The sequence below is a fragment of the Eulemur rufifrons genome, chromosome 9, assembly GCF_041146395.1.
Source record: "Eulemur rufifrons isolate Redbay chromosome 9, OSU_ERuf_1, whole genome shotgun sequence".
In the NCBI taxonomy this organism is placed as follows: domain Eukaryota; kingdom Metazoa; phylum Chordata; class Mammalia; order Primates; family Lemuridae; genus Eulemur; species Eulemur rufifrons.
The window spans coordinates 22,186,704-22,209,268 of NC_090991.1; the positions used below are offsets into that span (position 1 = coordinate 22,186,704).

The following is a 22,565-nucleotide window of genomic DNA, read 5'->3' on the forward strand; positions in this document are numbered from 1 at the left end:
ACACTAATACGTTCTGATAACCCACTACCATTTGGACCAGCCTATCACCATTTTAACATCACATCCTATTACCCATTCTGGGCTGCAAACCTCTCATTCTGCAGAACTTCTGCCCCAGTGACGCCTGACCACAGAGAACTTACTGCCACTGGGCACACACAGGGATGCCCACGCCCATACACTCATACACCATTACCCAGCCAATAATTTTATTTCCTGCTTGCTAATCTGGGAGGCATGGCTCCCAAGCATTTCAAATTAAATCTGCTACAGTAAATAAGCTCCAGTCTGTCTGTTAGCGTCTGGAAGTATCTAAGGCATCCTTGACATTGCTTTCGATAAAAGGAACAAATTAATCTGCAGTCAGCCCTTTTATGATGGCGGCTAACAAAAGGAGCAACGTTAAGTGCCTACAGGTTCCAAGCATCGTGCTGGGCACCCTTCACAGCCTACTTATCTCATTTTATTCTGACAACACTGGGAGATGGGTACCACTATCATCCCCATTTCATAATGGGGAAACTGAGTCTCAAGAGAGGTTAAGTCATAAAGCTAGTAATTAGCAAAGCTGATAACTGAATTTAGGTCTATTGGCTCCAAATCTATGCTGAGAGGCTTTGCTTTTGCTTGGTTAGTTTTTCTTGAACATTTTTGTGAAAGGGTCGGGTCTGGGTCACCAGCATAGCACAGGGAGAAGCAACATGGCAGGCATTCAGGTCAGCAGGCTTGCTCGAGGTCCAGAGGCTACAGCGCCAGAGCAGGCTAAGAAGTCAGCACTCACCTTCCTGGCCGTGTTTGCGAAATGGGCCCCACAGGCCCTGCAGCTTGGTTCTGAGCCTGTTGGGGAAGGGAAGGAGCTGTACCCAGGGTTGGAATAGGCCTGCGTCCTGGCTCCCTGGGGTGGTGGGACCTCCTCAGGCTGTCCATCCAGGCAGAACCAGTTGCAGCAGGTTGCCCACATGATAAAATCTGGTGCAGGGGAGGAAGGGAGAAAAGGTCAGAGTTAAGACACACCTCTACTGCCCTTTCCATCCCCGAGAGCACAGGTGGACAGTGATACTCAATCCACACCCGCCACCAGAATCGAGGGGAGGACATGTTTTCAGGGACCAGGCAGATTTCTTGCTGCCACCTCCACCACCATAGTTGCTTTTGCTTATATGATAAGAGGAGAGTACAGACACCTGATCTCCCAGGACAAGACGGGCTACCAAGCTGGCACACTGCCTTTGAAAGATTGCTGATCCCTGATCGGGTTCAATCTGAGATCTAACTTCAAATAAAAATATGTTCTTACCTTAGCAATTACAATTGGCTTAATACCCACTTTATTCTTATCCTTAGAGCTCAGACAGAACTTTATCATAGACACACACACACAATTCCACAGGGAAGATGTATTATTAGTTCTTTTATATAAATGAGAGGCAACCCAGCCTTAAAGAAATCAAATACATAGCTAATACATAGAGAGCTAATATACAGGCCGGGCGCGGTGGCTCACGCCTGTAATCCTAGCACTCTGGGAGGCCAAGGCGGGTGGATCGCTCAAGGTCAGGAGTTCAAGACCAGCCTGAGCAAGAGCGAGACCCCCGTCTCTACTAAAAATAGAAAGAAATTATATGGACAACTAAAATATATATAGAAAAAAAAATTAGCCAGGCATGGTGGCACGTGCCTGTAGTCCCAGCTACTCGGGAGGCTGAGGCAGGAGGATCGCTTGAGCCCAGGAGTTTGAGGTTGCTGTGAGCTAGGCTGACGCCATGGCACTCACTCTAGCCCGGGCAACAAAGTGAGACTCTGTCTCAAAAAAAAAAAAAAAGAGAGAGCTAATATATAGAGTTGAGATTCCAAAGTGTCAGGTCTTCTGACCCCAAACCTAACGTCCTTCTCGCTATACCATGTTGTCCCTTGATTCCCCTCCCACCAGCCAGCAGAACTAACTCCTCTTACCTTTGTACCCCCAATCCTACATAAATGTCAATCACAGCATCTATTACAGTTTCTTGCAGATGTATCTGCTCTTTCTTTTCTCCCAGTAAGCCATAAATTCCTCTAGGGCAGGGACAACTTCTTATTCATGTCTGTACTATACACGAGCACTATTGTACACATAGCAGATGCTCAACAAATATCTGCTCCCTTGACGAAATCAGCACCTCTGTAGCTTTATTAAAGAGTTTTAGATTATTATTCACATTGTACATATCAAATACAGGTACTGGAGACAAGAGGGTTGACGATTTTTATGACAACAGAACAAAGAGGATCTAATTCTTCAAATGTCAGAATGACTTAAAGATTATAAGAGGGTCCGTTAAAATGCCACGCACTGCTGTGAGATGTTTTTCTTAATAGACTAAGGCAGTCAATGTGGGCATTTTGAGCCTGAACTCTTTGCTTACAGAGATAATAAATGAAACATTTAGTGTTATTATTTGATAACCAGCTCACACAAGAGAATTATCTGCTCTGTCTTCTGACTCATTGTTTTAACAGAGGCGCTTTCACAGTTCAAAGATGTGGTAAGCTGAAGGAACAAAGACACTAACTGGTCCAACCCTGGTCGTTTTAGAAAGGAAAAGAACGAGGCCCAGTAAGGGGAAGTAACTGGCCCATACAAGTTATAACCCCAGGCCTCTTGACTTCTCCAGGTTCTTTTTTAGCTTTCCAACACTGCCTCCAGTGCACCTGTGATATAGCTCATTCTCTTCTGTGGGGCCTCTGATTAACACCTGTCTTCCCCACTTGCCTATGACTCCCATGAGAACAGAGAACATGACAGTATTACAGCGCCCAATGACACAGATGGCTTGACAAGGACTATCGAACGAATGAATCATATGCAATATTTAAATCTTAACTAACCACACATTTGTTCAATTTCTAGCACATCAGAAACATTTCTGACTCACTATTACTTGTCTGAAGACTCTATGTTCCCCATAAGAGAAGGACCTAATCTGCCTTACTTGCAATTAACAGTTCACGTGGAAGAAGGAAGCAGAGTGCTTCACACAGTGTATGTGTGATACAGTAAATGAGTCCTTTGTTGTCAAGAGAATGGGGACAACGGAGTACAGCCCTCTGAAATGGGAATTTTGTAATTCTTTAGATGCATCTGAGATACTGTGTAATAATAAAAAGACAGAATCTGGAATCAGGAGGCCTGAGTCCCAAGTCCTGCTCTGCTACTTACGGGCTATGTTACCTACCTTTCACAAGGCATACCCTTTCTATCCTTCGTTTTTCTCATATGGGCATTCTGTATGCTGTAAGCACTAAATAAATATTAGTTGTTGTTATCAGCATTTTAACAATGCCTGTAACTACAATTTCTCTGGGAAGGCAAAGGTACAAAGTAAACCTAGAAATGTCACTGCAATTAGCATTTGGCTTTCTGGGCATGCTCCCTGCAAAGGAGACAAAGCTGTAGGTGGGGAGCGGGGGGAAGGCTACAAAGATGGAAATGATCAGCTCTATAGGGGCCAAGGGGTGACCAGAGAAGACTTCTCAATGAGATGCCATACATCCTATCTTGACGTGGAATTAAGTGGAATTTACCATGAAAGTCAAGAGTAGAAGAAATTTTCAAGAAAAATAAAAACAGCATGCACCATGGCATTCAAGAAACTACAAAATGCTTAGCTGGATCAGTGGAATACGGGTGGGGATGGACAAAGGTTTAAGCAATAAACAAGAAGCCACGGAAAACCTTGTAGTCCAGGATAAGGAACATGGACTTTATCCTGTATGTAATGGGACACAATTAGGGGGTTTTAGGCAGTCAGGTTTTATGATCTTATTTGCATGTTATAGTAGGCACTTAAGGCAGTAAGCAGTGAGGGGACCGATCAGCAAGGGGTGGGTTGGAGGCAGGAAGCTGTGGCAGAGACAAGATGTGCAGATGGGGAGATAAGAGAAAGCGACAGAGAGAGACAGAGAGATCTCTGATAGGCCGGGCGCGGTGGCTCACGCCTGTAATCCTAGCACTCTGGGAGGCCAAGGCAGGCGGATTGAGCTCAGGAGTTCGAGACCAGCCTGAACAAGAGCGAGATCCCATCTCTACTAAAAATAGAAAGAAATTAAATGGACAGCTAAAAATATATATAGAAAAAATTAGCCAGGCATGGTGGCACATGCCTGTAGTCCCAGCTACTCGGGAGGCTGAGGCAGGAGGATCACTTGAGTCCAGGAGTTTGAGGTTGCTGTGAGCTAAGCTGACGCCATGGCACTCTAGCCCAGGCAACAGAGTGAGACTCTGTCTCAAAAAAAAAAAAAAAAAAAGAAGAAGAAGAAAGAGAGATCTCTGATAGAATCAGCATGATGTATCAATCAACTGAATGAGGTGAGAGGAGGAGAAAAGAGAGTCTAGGACAAATCCTGGAGTCTCTGAATTACACAAGAGGATAGAGTAGAATCATTAGCTGAGCAGGGTGTCCTGCGCCTGTAGTTCCAGCTACTTGGGAGGCTAAGGCAGGAGGATGACTTGAGCCCAGGAGTTCAAGGCTGCAGGGAGCTATAATCATGCCACTGCACCTCAGCATGGATGATAGAACGAGACCCCATCTCTTAAAAACAAACAAAAAAAAGATAGTAGAATCATTTACTGAAATAAAGCCCTCACAAGAAAGCTTGTACCTGGGGGTAGGAGGAGGGCTAAGATGATGAGTTGAGTTTTGTACCCGTGGGACATGCTGATGTATACATGGGTACATATCTGGGCTGGAGATAAAGGTCTGGGAATCCTTGGACTGTTGGAAGTATGTAAAGCCAGCGTGGGGCAGGAGACTGATTAGATGGTTGGGGTCAGAAGAGGGCCTGGGAAAACCACATCCACAGGGCAAGCAGAGAGGAAAGCCAACCAGCAGAACAGAAGGAGGAAGAAAGCTCAGAGGTGGGAGAACTGGAAGAGTGTTTGAGTTTCAAGAAGAAATTGTCAAGTACAATGAGGAATACAAAACGCCCAATGGACTTCATTTTAGGAAAGTGTCAGTGTGCTCTTTGCCTGAGCAGTTTAGGAAGAAAGAAGATGACTGATAACTATAGGTTGGAAAGTGAATGAGAAGTGAGAATTCACAGGACTCCAAGGATAAATTATTCTTTCAAGAACCCTGACTGTGAAAGGAAGAGTGAAGGCAGTTGCTGAAGAGGATCCCGGGTCACTAAGAGAAGTGTAGACGTATTCACAAACTGCCTAGGAAACTCCAAAAGACTAAGAAAGGGAAGCTGGCGGTAAATGATGAGAGTAGAAGGGTCAGGAACAGAAAGAAAAGCAATCATTCGATCAGATTTGGGGGCAGACTACTCCTGGGCAGGGGAAAGGAAAGGGGAATAGACTGAGCCACAGGAAAAAAACAAATTTTTCTTCCATACACGGAATCTTCACGCTGTAAATTTTTCCTAAGAGGTAAGGACCTTGCCACACAGTGAGTAGACCCACTTGGTAAGGCACAGTGAGTAGGGAAAAACTGGAGAGCTGTATTTTGTTGAAATCCTCATGCTTTAGCAAGCACTTAGGAAGCACCAGCTATGTGGTGCTTCCTGTGGACTTCTTGACAGGAGATGGAAGAAAGTTCTCTTCCTTTGCTGGGAGTCAAGAGAACCCATCCTCCTCCACACTAGTTTCATTCTCTCAACTTTGGTTCTAACCTTAAATGCCTCCTCTGAACATCTCAGAAAGAATAGCCATCAGCCTATTCAAGAATTTGGCTACTCTAAAAAGGCAGATGCAGCTCTGTGAGAAGATGTGGAATTGCCATTCTGTTACCATACAGGCCCCATGTTTAGGAGGAGAAGAAAGTTTTATCCTAGGGCTATGCGGGGAGGGAGGTTATACTGGGAAGGAGCAGGTAGGTGACAAGTGTCCAGTGCTAAAATACCTTAGATCTGCTCAGTCTAACAATAGGTTCGCTAACGTCAGCAGACTAGGCTTTTACTCTTTCTGACAGATATTTAAATAGCAAAAAAGAAACATTTCCTAATGTGGTTTGTACTCTCCTGCCAAACTGGAAAGCCCTCAGCCTAAATAACAACTATATTCAGAATTATTTCAGGGGGCGGAAGGAAAGAGTTTATAATTTTAACAATGCCATACAAGCCAAGCACTTTTCTCTTGGGAATATTTTTTTCATCCCTCAACCCTAAATAGACAGATACACAAAATATGTTACTAAAGGGCTGAAAGTGGAACCAACTGTGGAGTGTAGTAAAGAATTCTTATATGGTGGCAGCTGAAAAACTTTACTCTCTCATCTGCTAACCTCCTTCTGATTTTTTTTTTTTTTTTCTTTTCTTTTCTTTTTCACATTCCGTGGATGGTCAGAACTCCTTCTGATCTTGAAAGAAAATTATTATCAAATCTTCACTGAGGGCTTGAAAATTCCTTCCCAAACTTCCCTCACCCTCTTCTCAAAAGATGGACTTGGCAATTTAATCCTCAAAAACAGTGTCAGACTGCTGTTCTACTGAGCTTGTTTGAAAGCTGCCAGGCTCTCCTCTTCTTCCCTTTAGGGAGAAAAGTGGGAGATGTAAGCCGGGAATGAATAAGAACATTTCCAATTCCCTACAGAAGAACCCTCTGGTATGAGGCAAGAAGGGCTGGCTAGCAAGCGGGATTTTGTCAGCTTGATAGGTATGCTGGTATTTCTTGGGAGACTTAACCCTGCTGAACAGGAAAATTGTAGTGTTAATAACGGGGTAAAGATAAATTGCCTATTTCAGGTGGGCTGGGTACAGTCATAGTTAGAGGCAAGAGGGCAGATAATGTGATTTCTACCTATTAAGTCCTAGATTCCTAAGTAACTTTAAAACACTTCTCCACTTGTTCACCTGCCCAAGGCAAATAATTTAAAGCAGATCAATGGTTGTCGTGGGCTTTCCCATGAAGGGGAGAGAGGAGTGGAAGGGTCGGGCCGGTTTGCAATGCAATTCCAAAACCACCTTGCTAACCACCAAAAACTAAGGCAGTAGTCCCCAAGGCTCTCATCCAATCTGTTCTGATTTTAATTAACTGCTCTGTGCACCAAGGTGTAATAGTTCCGCAACAATAGGCTTTACACAGATGCACAGACAACTACATCCTGGAATTATCACACTGCTGGTGAACCCACTGTATAATGCTTTACAAAAATCCTTTAAAATATCTAATTAAAGTGCCCCCAAGCCTCAAAGAAGTACCTTTCTGACATGCAACTCAGAAAACGTCTGGATGATAAGCCTCGCAGAATCTTCTCCAGTTTGAGGGTGTCACATCTACTGTCACTAACATATTCTTGAAATGGTTAAAAGCATTTATATTGTGAATGCATAAAGAAAAGTACCCCAGGCTATGGATCATTAATTCAGAATAAGCTTAGCTTCATCTTGTATATTATCCTTAAAAAGCAATTAAAGTACAATTGCAATGGTTTTGAAAGGAAACGCTGTGAAAAGCCTGTCAATATGGCTTAAGCTAAACCTCTCTGCAATAATTGATAAGTAATTACATATTTTACATATTTTGAGGAGAAGAAAGTAGCCACTCACCACTGGAAGAATGCTTCTCATCTGCCAGGCACTGAGCCAGGTACTTTATCTAGCGTTATCTCATGTCATCCTCACAGTAATTCTGGCAAGGTACATTAGTTCTTCCCATTTTCAGGTGAGAAAACCAAGGTTCAGAAAAGAAGTAACTTGCTAAAAGGTCACATCTAGAGGATAGCAAAGCCAACACTTGAACCTAGGCTGCTTAGATCCTGAAGCCTATTATTCCTGATTTTACCAAAAACTCAATCTGTCTACCCCGCGGGTCCCTCCCTCTGAGCTTTTGCTCTCCATGTCAACCATAACTTTCCTGTCAGCAGACAGGCATGCTCCAGGATCTCCCAGGTTTTAAAGACTCTTCCTTGTTATAACGGAAGCACAGATTACAACCACAACGTGTTACCACCAGTGGCTAAAGTGGAAAAGAGATACTACATCTCTTTTCTAGTGTTAGTAGAGATACTAGCACATGTTGGTAAGGATATAGAGCAACTGGAACTCTAACACTGCTGGTCAAAGTGTAAATTAGTACAAATGATTTGCTAGCCACCACACACATATACACACGCATACATTTACTCCCATGAATTTGCAATCCCACTTCCAAGTATACCCGAAAGAAATAGGTTCGCCTAAACAAGTAAACAGTAATATTCTTGGAAACGCTATTGTAATAGCCCCAAGCTGGAAACAAAACAAGTGTCCATCAACAGTAGAATGTAGAAGAAAATTATGGTATGTTCATACAGCAATGAAAATAAACGACTCTTACAATGTCAAGTGAAAGCAGCAGGCACAAATGAATACATACCAAATTATTGCATTTACATAAAATTCAAGAACAGGCAAACTAATCTGTGTGTTTGCAATCAGGATAGTGGTTATCCTGGGGGTAGAATAGTAGATGGAAAGTGGCACGAGGGAGCTTCTGGTAACATTCTCTTAGTCTGAGTAACTACATAGATATGCTTACATTGTGAAAATTCATCAAACCGTACATTTACAATTGTATACTTCTCTAGTTAACATTTCAATTAAAAGTCTAGATGAGGCTGGGCGTGGTGGCTCATGCTTTGTAATCCTAGCACTCTGAGAGGCCAAGGCGGGTGGATCGTTTGAGCTCAGGAGTTCCAGACCAGCCTGAACAAGAGCAAGACCCCGTCTCTACTTAAAAAAAAAAAAAAAAAAAAGAAATAGAAAGAAATTAGCTGGACAACTAAAAACATATATATATACACACACACACACACATATATATATATATATATACATATATATAAATTAGCCGGGCATGGTGGCACATGCCTGTAGTCCCAGCCATTCGGAAGGCTGAGGCAGTAGGATTGCTTGAGCCCAGGAGTTTGAGGTTGCTGTGAGCTAGGCTGACGCCATAGCACTCTAGCTAGGGAAACAGAGTGAGACTCTGTCTCAAAAAACAAAAAAAGTTTAGATGAGAGATTTTTTAAAGCACCTAGAATATTTGTAATTTGTAAAAAGAAAAAACAAAAAAACCAACCCCATTTTGACCCTACATTTTCCCCTTCCCAGTGCTCTCCTCTAAATCAAAATTTCTCCAAATATTTAACTTGATTTCCTTAACTTCTAATTCACACTTCGACTTTCTCCAGGCTAGCTTGACTCAACTAATCCAGCTAATCTCTTCTTTTCAAGGTTGCTGAGGAATTCCAAGTGGCCAGATCTAACTGGGATTTCTCTATCCTCGTCTTACTCAACCTCTCGGCAGTGCTGGGCACAAGCGACCCTTCCCTCCTTCTTGAAGCTCTCTCCCATCATCTCTTAGCTCCCAGAACTCTACACCCTTGGTTTTCTTCCTACCTCAAAGCCTCTTTGCTGGCTCTTCTCCCTTTGTTCTTAAATGCTGTGAGTGCTCAGGCTATCTTGGGCCACCCTTTGCATCCACACCTCAGGTAGCTTTAAATGCCTTTCTTCAACTGAAGATTCATAAATTCCTACCTCCCCTCTCCCTGACAGTGGAGGGAGGCTAAATCATCATCTTTCATCTACTACTTACATTCCTCAACTTAGGCCCTTTGGAGTTGATGTTTGTCCCTTCTGCCTGGACTGTTCTCCCCAGAACTTCACATGGTTGGCTCCTTCTTGTCATCCAGGCATTGGCTTAAATATCACTTTCTAATCTCATACATAGTATTTGGTATGAGCTGATATAGTTGCATACTTGTTAAACTGCCTTCCCTAACTAGACTAGAAACTCCATGAGGGCAGGCATTTTATGTTCTACTGAATTTCCAGGGGCTTCTTGGGTGACAGAACAGCCTAACTGATTTCCAAGCTTCAATTCCTGCCTCTATCCAATTCTTTCTCCACAAGGCATCATCCACTCTCCTCCTCCCCGCAACACACACACACTTAAAGCTCTTTATTGGATTTCCATTGCATTTTAGAATAAAAATTCCCACTCATACATGGTTAAAAGATCCTGCCCACTTATCCAATTCCTGTTGTGCTACTTTAATCACAAACCGTGGCCATAGTGACCTTGCAGTTCTTCACACACACCAGTTTCCCTCCTGCCTCAGGTCTCTGCACTTGTTCTCTCTCCTGCCTCTCCTGCTCCTCTCAGCCCTCAGGTCTCATCTCAAATGTCACCTCTAAGGAGTCCTCCCCAGCCACACACACTGTCTCACTGCCTTTGGGTTTCCTTCACGAGTACTATCAAAATCTGCAATTTACTGTTTGTTGATTTACAGTCTGTTTCCACGGATAGGAACCTGGTCTGTCCTCATTTTTCCATCCACAGCAGCTAGCACAGTGCCACTTCATATTAGGCACCCAAATAATTTGTGGAATGAACAGACTGAGGTCAGAGAACATTCAGTATTTTATCAGTGTAGCTGATGAGGCAAGTACTAGTCATCTCTCCTTAGGGGCAAAAGCATTTTCTCAATATTTATAGTGGCAAGGCAACTACAAGAAAGAAAAAGTCCTCTATCAAAAACGAGGAGTAGCTAACCTTAGGCAGGTTACTTGAGCTTTTTAAGTCTGCTTCCTCACCTGTATAAAAGGAATAATATTTCCCATGTTGGAGGTTAAGTGTAGGGATGAGAAATAACATACATAAAGTACCTAACATTATCTAAGGATCAGACAAACAGCACATTGAAAAAATTATTAAACTGTAAGTTACAAGTCTAAAATGGCAATGGCCTACAGGTTTAATAGGGGCTATGGGCTGGAAAGCCCCAAGGTCTCTCTCCTTCTCTCTCTGGTCACCCAAAGCTTACATTTCCCACCACCCAAAGCAGTGGGTGGGGCAGGCTCTAACACACCTGATTATACCAACAACATAATAAACAATCACCTGTATCGTGAGAACTCACCTGAAATTTAAAATCATCTCTTAACTTGGAAGGCTGCCTACTTTTAAAAATAAGTTAGTCTGGCAAGAAACTTAACTCCCTTCAAACTGTTTAATTTAAAACAGAATCTCAGGGTTGCATTTGGAATTTTCCAGTAAAACTGCCTTAGGTATCCACCCTAACTTGGGAAGATTTAAATTGCTGGTGACAACACAATGAGCATAAAATAGGGCAACTGTTGCGTTGGTAAGTAAGCAACCTGCTGAGTGAACCATATTACTAACTGGTCTCATTTGCTGGGTGTGGACATGTGAAGCATGTTCTCTGTGACACTGAGATGATTTCTGAGGTATTTATTTTAGAATAAAGAATTCAGAATACCTAAGTCACAGAGGAGACAAGTACGTGGTGGAACTTTAGAACCCGAGGCTGGAATTAGAACAATTCCACTGCTGAAGTGGTACACGGGCCGGACATAAACAAGGGATATTTCACAGGCTGGCACTCAGTGGAAGAAAATATTTCCAAAGGCTTTAAATCCTAATAGATATTTTCCATCCTCCGAGGCAGCCCCTTTAGATGTCGGTAATGGAAAATGCACATTTCCTAGGTAAGAATTTTATTTTAGGGCTAAATTTTAAGACAACAGAATTGGGGGGGGGAGCTATTCCCATATACGTTTTACTTTGGCTAAAGAATCAGTCAGACTGACTTTAAATCCTGGCTCTAACACTGAATGAAGGAATGAGCTTAGGTAAATTGCCTCTATGAGCTTCATAATCACAGGAATAAACTGACCTGCACCTCTCAGGCTGGACACAGAGGAGGTACTCAGTGTAAAGAGGTGTCATACCTTAATCTGGCTTTTCAATCTTACATAAAGAGTATGGCCGGAGTGGTGGCTCACGCCTGTAATCCTAGCACTCTGGGAGGCCGAGGCGGGCAGATCGCTCGAGATCAGGAATTCGAGACCAGCCTGAGCAAGAATGAGACTCCGTTTCTACTAAAAATAGAAAGAAATTATATGGACAACTAAAAATATATAGAAAAAATTAGCCGCGCATGGTGGCGCATGCCTGTAGTCCCAGCTACTCAGGAGGCTGAGGCAGGAGGATTGCTTGAGCCCAGGAGTTTGAGGTTGCTGTGAGCTAGGCTGATGCCACAGCACTCTAGCCAGGGCAACAGAGTGAGACCCTGTCTCAAAAAAAAAAAAAAGAGTAAATGGTAGGCATTCTGATAAGGCACAGGCACCAATAACCAGGATTATATGTTTGCCTCTCTGCAAAGCAGGTTTCGGACCCTCCATTCACACCAAGGTGTCACTGACTTCAAAGACACTAGGAATGGAGTCTCTTCTCTCTTCCAGTCCCATATTAAAGTACGCCTGAATATGAAGGATTGATGCTTTAGGAGATAATCTTTTGTGCTTTAATTTCAGGTGGCAGACAAGGGGGAAATCGGGGTGTTACTCAGACTCAACAGTTCCTGAAGTTTCTCTTCAGATGACAAGGACAAAGTTAAAACATTACAAAACACCAAACATGTGCCAAGTTTGCATCTATTGTCTCATTTAACATAATAACCCTATAAAAATCAGAATTAAAACCATCATTGTGTGAACGAACGGGCTGGGCCTTGCGGGTTGGGTAACTGGACCAAGGCCACACAGCTAGTAGGTGATGGATGTGAGTCCAAGTTCCTTGACTAATTGTCGTCCTACAGAAAAACAGGCTGCCTGCATCATCCACACTGCCTACCTTTAGCACTGGTAATTCAAGGGCCTGTGGGCGGGGAGAGCAAGGTCAATGACTCCATTGTAGGAGGGGCCTGCAGGAGGATATATTTAATACTAGTTCTTACCCGCTTCTAAAGACACCAAAAAGGGGTATCTACTTGCCAAGCCAACCTTCCAACACTTGAGCACCTTGTAAAAAGTATAGTAAGACAGAAAAACCATTCCTGGGACTCTAGAATTTTAATTTATACATCCAATAAATCATCTGCATTTCCTACTTTCTACAGCTTCAGGGTATTAGTAATACAGACCCCCAACTTTCTAAAGATAAAGCCTTTAATTGATATTTAAGATACATTTTTCGGTTTCTTTTTTTTTGCTTCTTTCGACAGAACTCAGAGGATCTATTTAATAGGAAGGAGATGTCGGTGCTTTATCAAAGATGAAGAGGTCAGAGAGGGATGGTAGGATAAAGGCCCCTCCGCTAGGACATTTCTTGGCCACGATGAAGACAGCAGAAGACACCAGTCTCAGTTCCTGCAAAGGCCGTAAAGATATGGAATACTTCATGAATTTTCGTGTCATCCTTGTGCAGGGGCCACGCTAATCTTCTCTGTATCATTCCAAATTTAGCATATGTGCTGCCAAAGTGAGCATGCATTTCCGTTTCTATTCTTGCTCACCTTCGTTCAGCTGAAGAGGGGTTTTTGACTTAATTATCTCAACTGCAACTAATGCCCTATTACCCTCCTTTTAATAAGTGTTTTCAGGCTGGGCATGGTGGCTCATGCCTGTAATCCCAGCACTCTGGAAGGCTGAGGTGAGCCCAGGAGTCCAAGGTTTCAGTGAGCTCATACCACTCACTGCACTCCAGCCTGGTCAACAGTGAGATACTCCTGTCTCTTAAAAAAAAATACTAAAAATGTTTTCACTGGGTAACTATTAAATAACAATGAAAGTCAATCCTTAGTGCTCACGGCCTTACTCTGAGCTTGAGTTACCCTATTATTCTTTCAGTCCCTCAAATGCCAAGCTTATTTTGGCTTCAGGAATTTCCCTCAAGCTGTTCTCTCAGGCTGGGGCACTGTTCCCACTCCACCTCCCTTATGTAGCATTTATTTCCTAAGGGAAACCTTCCGTGACCCTGTGCTCTCATAGCATCTTACACACTTCCCTGTAACTCGAATTCATTTTTCAGATTATCTGTTTAGCACTGTTCTCTGCCAGTTCCTCTGGGGATTCCAAGAGGCACAACAACAAGCAAGGTCCCTGAATCTCATGGTGATTATATTCCGGGGGAATGAGAATTCTAGCAGCACTGTATCTAATCAATTGGCCAACAATTTGTGTAATTCTTTTAAAGTATTTTTCTCCCACAATTAAGGTGTGGAAAGTGAAAGAGGAAACAAGTGAGTTATTTCACAGCTTTATTCTTATCCTTAATGCCAGGTAAATGGAATCACCACACATTTGTTGAATTATTAACTAATGGTAACAGCAATGGAGCTTTTTATTTTTTTTTAAAAAAAGGGGGGAAAAAAAAAAAAAGGACAGATGCTGGGTGTGGCAGCGCATGCCTGTAATCTCAGCACTTTGGGAGGCCGAGGCCGGACACTGCTTAAGGCCAGGAGTTCACGACTAGCCTGGGTAACACAGTGAGACACCACCTCTATAAAAATAATAAAAAAAATTAGCTGGGCGTGGTGGCCCACACCTATAATCCCAGGTACTCGGGAGGCTGAGATGGGAGGATCACTTGAGCCCAGGAGTTCAAGGTTGCAGTGAGCTGTGATTGCACTATGGCACTTCAGTCTGGGCAACAGAGTGAGACTCTGTCAAAAAATAAATAAATAAATCATGCTTGAAAAGTACACAATTATGATTCCAGGATGATAAGCAAATTAAGGATTTTAAACACATATAACCAAAGCAATACCTTTCAGGAAAAAAAACCTAAGAGTAACATGCTGAGGACTGAACTCTGATTTTTGCCTTTTGCTCAAATTCCTTCCTAAGGAGGCCAGATGAGTCAGGCTCACAAATGGTAAAATCTCACTAAGCAGGTTTTTGTTAACCAGATATAGTGTGGTTTACTTCCCAACCTGATTCCGGTATAGCATTAACATCATCTAAAAGATAGAAAGTCCCCATCTTAACTCAAGTATCCCAGCAGATCCTTATCTTAACTTGAGAGATCCTCCTGTCTGGACCTCCTAGAGTGCTTGCACCTTTATATTAAGCATTTCCTTTCTGGTCTTTTAGATAAAGCCTAACTCTCTCAGCCAATTGTCAGCCAAAGAATCTTCAAACCCACCTATAACGTGTAAGTCCCCCCCCCACTTCGAGATGTCCCACCTTTTCGGGCCAAACCAATGTATGAGTCCCACTTATTGATTTATGACTTTACCTGTAACCCTTGTCTCCCTGCAATGTATAAAACCAAACTGTAACCCAGCCACAGCCAGTCCACTTGCTCAAGGCCTCTTGGGCGTGGCTCTGGGTCATGGTCCTCAAATTTGGCTCAGAATAAACTTCTTTCAAATATTTCAGAGTTTGGATTTTTCCGTCCACAATGCCTACTTAGACATGCTGCGGACAATTTTTTGTTTCCTAAGACTACTTGAAAAACAAAGAAAGTGAGGTAACAGACCGACCTTCAAAAAATAACAGAGAAATGTTTAAACCATCAGTAATTTCAGAAGTAGAAAACCAGAAAGGGAGAGCCCGGAAGAGGAACAACCGTTAACTTCCATCTCTTCCGTGCATCAAAAGGCACAAAAGGCTTCAATGCCTTCACCGTGGTTTTGGTTTGGAATAGTGCTGCCATGGGAATTGCAAATACAAATAAACATGAAAACAACAAATACACAAGTAAAATAACAGAGAAAAGAAATGCCAGAAATCAAATCAACTGACCTCTACTGTAGAGGATAGTAGAAAAGACACCCAGGTCTGGGTGGAGTTCTGCCTGTTGTTCCCAACTCACGGGGTCCAAGCAAGGTGAAAGGAGAAACATAACAAAAGGATAGTGAGAAACATAACAAAATGATAGTAAGAAACAGAACAGCAGAAGGTCTTGGAACATAAGGTGTTAAAACAAGGAGAGAGATTTCACTTCCCCCTAGCAGTAAGTGAGCTCTTTTCCTTAAGCGGTAACTGCTGTAAACAACTGAAAAGAATACATAATAATCACAAGTTATAAATGTTCTTGGAAACTCCCTGGTTTCAACTAGTCTATGACAAATATCTGCAGAGGGACCTCAGCATCTGCTATGAAGTTCAGGGAAAAGTAATTCTAACCAGTGGAGCTGTGCCAAAATATCACCCCCGGGGTCTGGCCAATTAAATGGCTGCTTCTTAGTGTGAAGTTCAGAAAAGATGACAGATTGAACACTGCAGCAGAGAAACCACACGTTTCCTTTCAGCCCAGGCATTCCGCCCCCAAGGACGAGTCAATCAGGAAAGCAAGCAGTTCAGAGTAAAGTCTTCTAACCAGACTGAAAACAGAGAATAAATGGACCTGCACTTTAATTACAGCAGGATCCTTCTTCCATCAAAACTGATGACAAAGCTCATTAAGAATAAAGAGACTCTCTGATCCCCCTACTCTCATGCAGAAAACAGGATTCAACAGATAAGCTTTTCTGGACCTTCTGACTGAGGAAGCTGCTTTCACAAGATCTTATCACAGTGACTAATGGGTGACCAGGATTTAAAAAATAAAAAAGCCAGGGACTAGGTGAGAGGGTATCTGGCACTCCAGGACAGGAATTCTGTCTAGGCTCAAAATTATGCAATTTACCTTTTTAAAGTAGACTGCACAGAAGTTACTAAAACCAAACGTACTGTGGTATGGAACGAACAGAACTCTAGATTCTGGGGTTATTTAACACCTTTAAACCTTATTTACCTCAAAACAACAGAACCTGCTACAATGAAAAGATAACTGAAAGGATTAAAATAATGTATGTCAAAGCACAGCCCAGCTGTGAGCCCAGCATATAATCAGTGTTTGATAAAAGTTGGCTGTAAATAATTTAAAGAAAGTATTTTTTAATGTTCTTTAAAGAAACAAAATTTATCTGCCCTATCCCCTGCTTTATTTTTTTCCTTTAGGCATGCCAACACCTTTAATCAGGTTTGGTTTTTGAACCGCTCCTCTGAGAACTAAATGACTCCAGGCCCCTCCCACCAGCTCTTAATCATCCCTTGAAAAACCTCTCTCCAAGGTGGTCAGACTTGGTTTATCCTCCTAGCAGCACCAGGTTGTTAAAATTTCTTCCCAAATCCACTCCATTGCTCGACTGCTAGTGAGTTTGTCACTCCTCCCCTCTGCCCCACAGTCCAGCCAGTTTAGAATTTCTCCTTTAGCTCCTCTACCCTTCTTCCCTGTCAAATTCAGAGAAGAATGAATGCATACATCTAGCCCCCTACCTGGTGTACCATAACTGCTTGCAAGGCACTGAAGTCAGATGGGATTCTGTGATAAATCCAGGATGATTTCAGACTGAGCACCCCTTCCTCCCACAGACCTTTTGCTTGGTTTGATGTTTGATCTCAATCTGAAAATTATGCTGACTTTTTGAAATGATTTCTGCCAGGATGTTATATGCCCAGTATCTATCCCAAGAAACAGAAATGGAGATTTCTAGTTCACTTAATATATTAAAAAAAAAAAAAACCTTTGTAGTCTCACCATATTGTCTCCTTGCAAAGAACTCTTTGCCTTATCCCACAACAAAGTGCAAAATGCCTCATATTCACTACCCCTTGATAGATTCAAGAAAAAAAGACACCTGTGCTAACATCAGAAAAGAATGTTCTCACTACTTTCCATGCAAAGTCACTAGACTATCCACATTGAGATACGCTGATACTTTACCCATGTGCTTCTAGAATTACAGTGTGTAAGGATAGACACGGTCTTTTTCGCAATCTGTCAAGGGTCCGAAATGCACAAAAAACATTATCAAAACCTTTACCTACCCCATATTATGGTTTGAGACCAGCAGAATGGACCTACTCTCTTAAATAACTCAAGTGGTTGTTACAATCCACAAAGATCCCAAGATGACTCTCTCCCTGCAGGTGGTTATCCTATAGCCAATCCAGTCCCCTAATGAACATAACAAAGCAGATTTCACAGTAGGAAGCAACAGGAAAAGTGAGGTGGGTTGCTGAGATTGTTTACCAGCCAGTGATGGCAAATGAATAATTTATTTAATCTCTACTCCAGAGACTTGCCACGGGGTGAAATAATCCATCAGCTGGCATTAGATCCAGCCTCCAGTACCCAGGGAAACATCAATTCAAAAACTAAAAAAAAAGTTCACAAAGGCCCAGTAGTAATTTGTAAACCACCATGTTCAGAAAACAATCAAAAAGTGTGCTAGAGGCTGGGCAAAGTAGCTTATGCCTGTAATTCTAGCACTCTGGGAGGCTGAGTCAGCAGGATTGTTTGAGCTCAGGAGTTCGAGAGCAGCCTGAGCAAGAATGAGACCCTGTCTCTACTAAAAATAGAAAAATTAGTCAGGCATCAGGGGATGTGCCTGTAGTCCCAGCTACTTGGGAGGCTGAGGCAGGAGGATCCCTTGAGCCCAGGAGTTTGAGGCTGCAGTGAGCTATGATGATGCCACTGCACTCTAGCCCAAGGCGACAGAGTAAGATTCAAAAAAAAAAAAAAAAAATTGTGCTAGAAGTCCTGGAACCCAATAAAAGCAACCTGTTACATAAAAGGATGGTGAATTATAGGCTAAAATTTTCTACTGTTATTTTTAAAAATAGCAAAACACAAACTGAATCTCACATCTACCAAAACTAACAGATCAGCAGTCAATTCAGTGGTTTCATTTTATAAACTATATGATGCAATATAGTGAAAGCTAGGAAAAACCATGCCCCGGGAAGAAAGAATAACTGGTCCCTAGAAGAAAGATGTGTGTATGGATAAAGTAAAGAACAGTAAAGGACTAGTTATGTTAGCTTCTTTTCAAACCAGAAACAGAGACTTCTTCAGCCAACCTCAAATCTTAGAAGTCTTGACTTTTTAACAGTACCAAGTCTCAAAACACAGGCACACAGGTTACAGTAGACAAGCACATCCTATTTGCATTTGACTTCCTGCTTCGGGCTGTCTCATCTCTTTACCACTGCTGCTCCCTAGGCCAACAGTGTCAGACCTTCCACAAACAGGTAATCTCTCATATCTGCTGCCAGCTGGTTCACTGGGAAGTAATTCAGTGACAATAAAATACATTATTCTATGAGTCAGGTAAAAGATTCACCTGACAAGCACAAAAAAACAGTCATGAGCCTCTAAGACACTCTGGATCTCCCACGCTTCACACTGACATCTGACCTAGAGTAAACAATAAAAACTTATCGCAAATAGTGCTGCGATAAGGGAATAGCCTGAAACAAACTTGGAATATGAAGGCTGGGAAAGAGAGCAAGAAAAATTGGAAATGTTTTAAAAATTAAACGTTGGCCCCTTTTCAAATGCTGAAGGAACAGATTTCTGTCAGCCAGTCCCCACTGAGCAGATTCCCAGAAGGGAAGGACTGAGAAAGTTAAACTGCCCTTCTGGTGAACACTGCCTGGAATCCAACCTGCTACGGACCTGACAGAGTCTACTTTTCAGCATTGCAAAAGCCTCCACCACTTCAGGTGTCACTTCCTCTACTTTCAAAGACCTGGTGTCCCCCAGGCCACATTCAGTCTTAGGAGTAAACAATGGGCAACAACACCCCAGTTTCTATGGACAAGTCACTTAGCCTCTTTGGGTCTTGTTTTCTCATCTGGAAAATAGGAGGGTTGAACTACTCATCTCTAATGTTTTTTCCAGCTGTAGAAAAAATTGGGGATTCAATATTAATGGTCAGCAGAAGCTTCTGTGGCTTCCTGCATTATTTCTTTGGTCAAGTAAGATACCTCTGATATCCCACATCCCGCAATGTGAATAAATGCCTTGATGTACCTCTCCAGTACCCAAGGATTTTTTTCCCTTTCCCTTGAAAGGTGGATCAAAAAACTTCCCACTTGAAAGCAATATACTGACAAACCTTAAGAACTGTTCTTTATACATGGTCTTTTCATGAAGATCTTAATGTAATCACCACCCAATTCCCACGCTGGTCATATGATTCACGGGGAGAAAAGAGCCACAAAAGGATAAAGAAAAGCTGACCAGCAGCATGTGGCACACCCCCACAGCGACTGCTAATGGGGAAAGAATGAGGCAAAATCTAGATTAAAAAAGGGGGTGGTGAAGACGAGTTCGGTGAGTCAGGGCAAGAGAAAACACAGCTAGTTTAATAGGAAAGAAAAGGAGATGGGAAAGGAAGAAGAAAAGCAAAAAAGGAGGTTAAATCTAAACCAAAGAGCAGAAAGTTAAATCTGAAATTCTGTTCATCCATTCACTTATGTATCCGCCAGATACCAAATGCCTGCTATATGCAGGGAACTGCACTAGACGCTAGGGGAAATACCAAGGTCAACCAGACAGATCTGCTCCATTAGGTTACAGTCAAGTAAGAGAGATAAAGGGATGTACACAACAACCGAAATATATGGCAGAAGGTGTATTGTGCCATAAAGGACACATAGAATTCTCTGCTGTGAGACTCAGGAGGAAGTGACTGACTGCAGGGAGGGATCAGACAAGGGAGGCTTCACAGGAAGAATCACACTCCAAGCCGAAAGCACGACAGAAACCCCAGTTGGAAATCAAGGATGTATAGGTGCAGTGAGTAACTGAATTTGATTGGAGACATACAGAGGCATGAAGGGGAGGGAAAGTATTAATAATACTACCAATGATCTAGAGCGGCATGGCTAAATTGGACAGCTGGACTGGAGCCAGACTGACTATTCAGAAATCAGCCTTAGAATCTGAAGTCCAGTGGAGGACGAAGGGGAGGTGGGAAATGGACAAATTAGAAGCTAGAAGAGGAAACTCAAAACTTTACCAATACATTTAGGATAATAAAATCAACACAAAATCAACGAGTGCAGATACATAAAGTCCCTCCAAAGAGACAGAATGTCTTCCAAACTAAAAGAAAAAAGAGGGGACAAAAAGGTTTGGATGATGGCATTACTGTACAGTATTTAAACAAAGAATGGGACCACACTGAAGACTGGTTAACAAAGAAATTTAGAAAAATCTAGAAAACACAGAGAGGGGTATTTTGACTTCAGAACTGCCCAAGGCAGACAAATACTGGAGCTAGGTGACACATCATCTTCTCTACAGTGGAACAAGGTTAGTTCATGAAGTTTAAAGGGGAACAGCATATAAGTAGCAGCTACAAGTATGGGCTCTTAGAGTCAAGAGAGACGTGGTTCAAATCTCAGTTCAGCATCTTACCAGCTTGAACAAAGCCTTGGTTTCCTCATTTGTATGTTGAAGATAATTGTGCCTACTTTGCCGGATGATCTCTGGGAGAATTAAATGTCCTATTGTATTCAAAGTACTAAATATAACAGCTGGTATATAGGAAGCAATTAATACTCTTAGCTTTTTTTTTTTTTTTTTTTTTTTTTTTTGAGACAGAGTCTCACTCTGTTGCCCAGGCTAGAGTGAGTGCCATGGCGTCAGCCTAGCTCACAGCAACCTCAAACTCCTGGGCTCAAGGGATCCTCCTGTCTCAGCGTCCCAAGTAGCTGGGACTACAGGCATGCACCACCATGCCCGGCTAATTTTTTCTATATATATTTTTAGCTGTCCATATAATTTCTTTCTATTTTTAGTAGAGATGGGGTCTCGCTCTTGCTCAGGCTGGTCTCGAACTCCTGAGCTCAAACGATCCGCCCACCTCGGCCTCCCAGAGTGCTAGGATTACAGGCGTGAGCCACCGCGCCCGGCCTACTCTTAGCTTTTTTAAACTGTATTCTCCCCCCCAAAACCAGTCTATTTTATAATTCTATTCTCACAAGCAAGATTGATATAAAATTTGATTTCCCGGATATCTTGATATTGAAAACCAATTATCCTGGCAAAATCCAGAATCCTGTTACAGAAAAGTAATCCTTCAGTCTAATAAACTGGCACTCCATTCTAAGCTCAGTTACTCAAGTCTGAATATAACCCTGTCTCTGAAAGACCATTTCCAAGTACTCAACAAAATACATTTTATGACCTGAGATCAGACCTAAAACATAGTGATGAAAATCCTGAGGTCTTTCTGAGAAGCTAGACTGGCATCCCCCTGGCCAGCCTTACCAAATGCCACCCTCAATCTGCAAACAAGCCAATTTGTATAATACGTTCCCAAACTTCTCCTTCACCCTCTACCCCTCCCATACCCTTCAATCATGCGCTATGGTGTAGCACTTTATCTTCCTTTCTAACCTTGTAGAAGTCAAATATCCCATCTTATCCATTTTTGCATTTTCCTCCATATCCTAACATGCCTTGAATCAAAAAGAACCACACAATATTTACCACAAGGATGAATTTCAAACACAATTTTCCTTAACAATGCAATCCACTGCAATCCACCAGTCCTGCACACTGAGGCTCCTTTCTGATTTATTGAACTTACTCCACACTTTTCTTCCCCTCCTCTTTTCCCCTCCCCATCTCACTCCTGAACTACCCAAGTTACTACAGACAAATCAGAAGACATTATTTAACAGGGTTCCCAACAGATTCATACAACTTGGGCTAAGCCATCACTGGGCTCTGAAAACCTTTTATTCATCTTTAGTTGACTTCCTGATAGGACTTTCCAAAGAGTGGTGTTGTGCACGGTTTAGAGCATGGGGCCTGGAGTCAAGACAACTCACATCTTCCTCCTCTGTGACCTAGTCAAGGTGATAAACTTCCCTAAGCTTCATTCACATCTCTAAAATGAGGTCATTCATGCAAACCTTAACAACAAAGTGCCTCCCACTGTTTACTACTTTGTCTAAGTAATCTTCCAACCCCTATCCCCTCTTCCATTCCTCCTTTGCTGGATAACTAG

The 22,565-nt window shown here is 42.4% G+C and overlaps 1 protein-coding gene and 1 non-coding gene across 5 annotated transcripts in view; both read right to left on the bottom strand.

Moving 5' to 3' along the window:
• Positions 1 to 22,565, bottom strand: part of RFFL (ring finger and FYVE like domain containing E3 ubiquitin protein ligase) — a 66,403-nt gene that overhangs the window by 14,255 nt on the left and 29,583 nt on the right. For 3 of the 4 annotated variants that reach the window (XM_069482289.1, XM_069482290.1, XM_069482291.1), the window contains exon 2: positions 782 to 969. In XM_069482289.1, coding sequence (XP_069338390.1) covers positions 782 to 961 — 180 coding nt within the window. In that variant the 5' untranslated portion in view covers positions 962 to 969. Of the gene's footprint in view, positions 1 to 781; positions 970 to 22,565 lie in introns of those variants that run through there. The other variant, XM_069482292.1, reaches the window with a different exon arrangement.
• Positions 13,148 to 13,254, bottom strand: LOC138392690 (U6 spliceosomal RNA). The gene has a single exon (XR_011234976.1). It is a non-coding gene; the product is annotated as a U6 spliceosomal RNA (small nuclear RNA).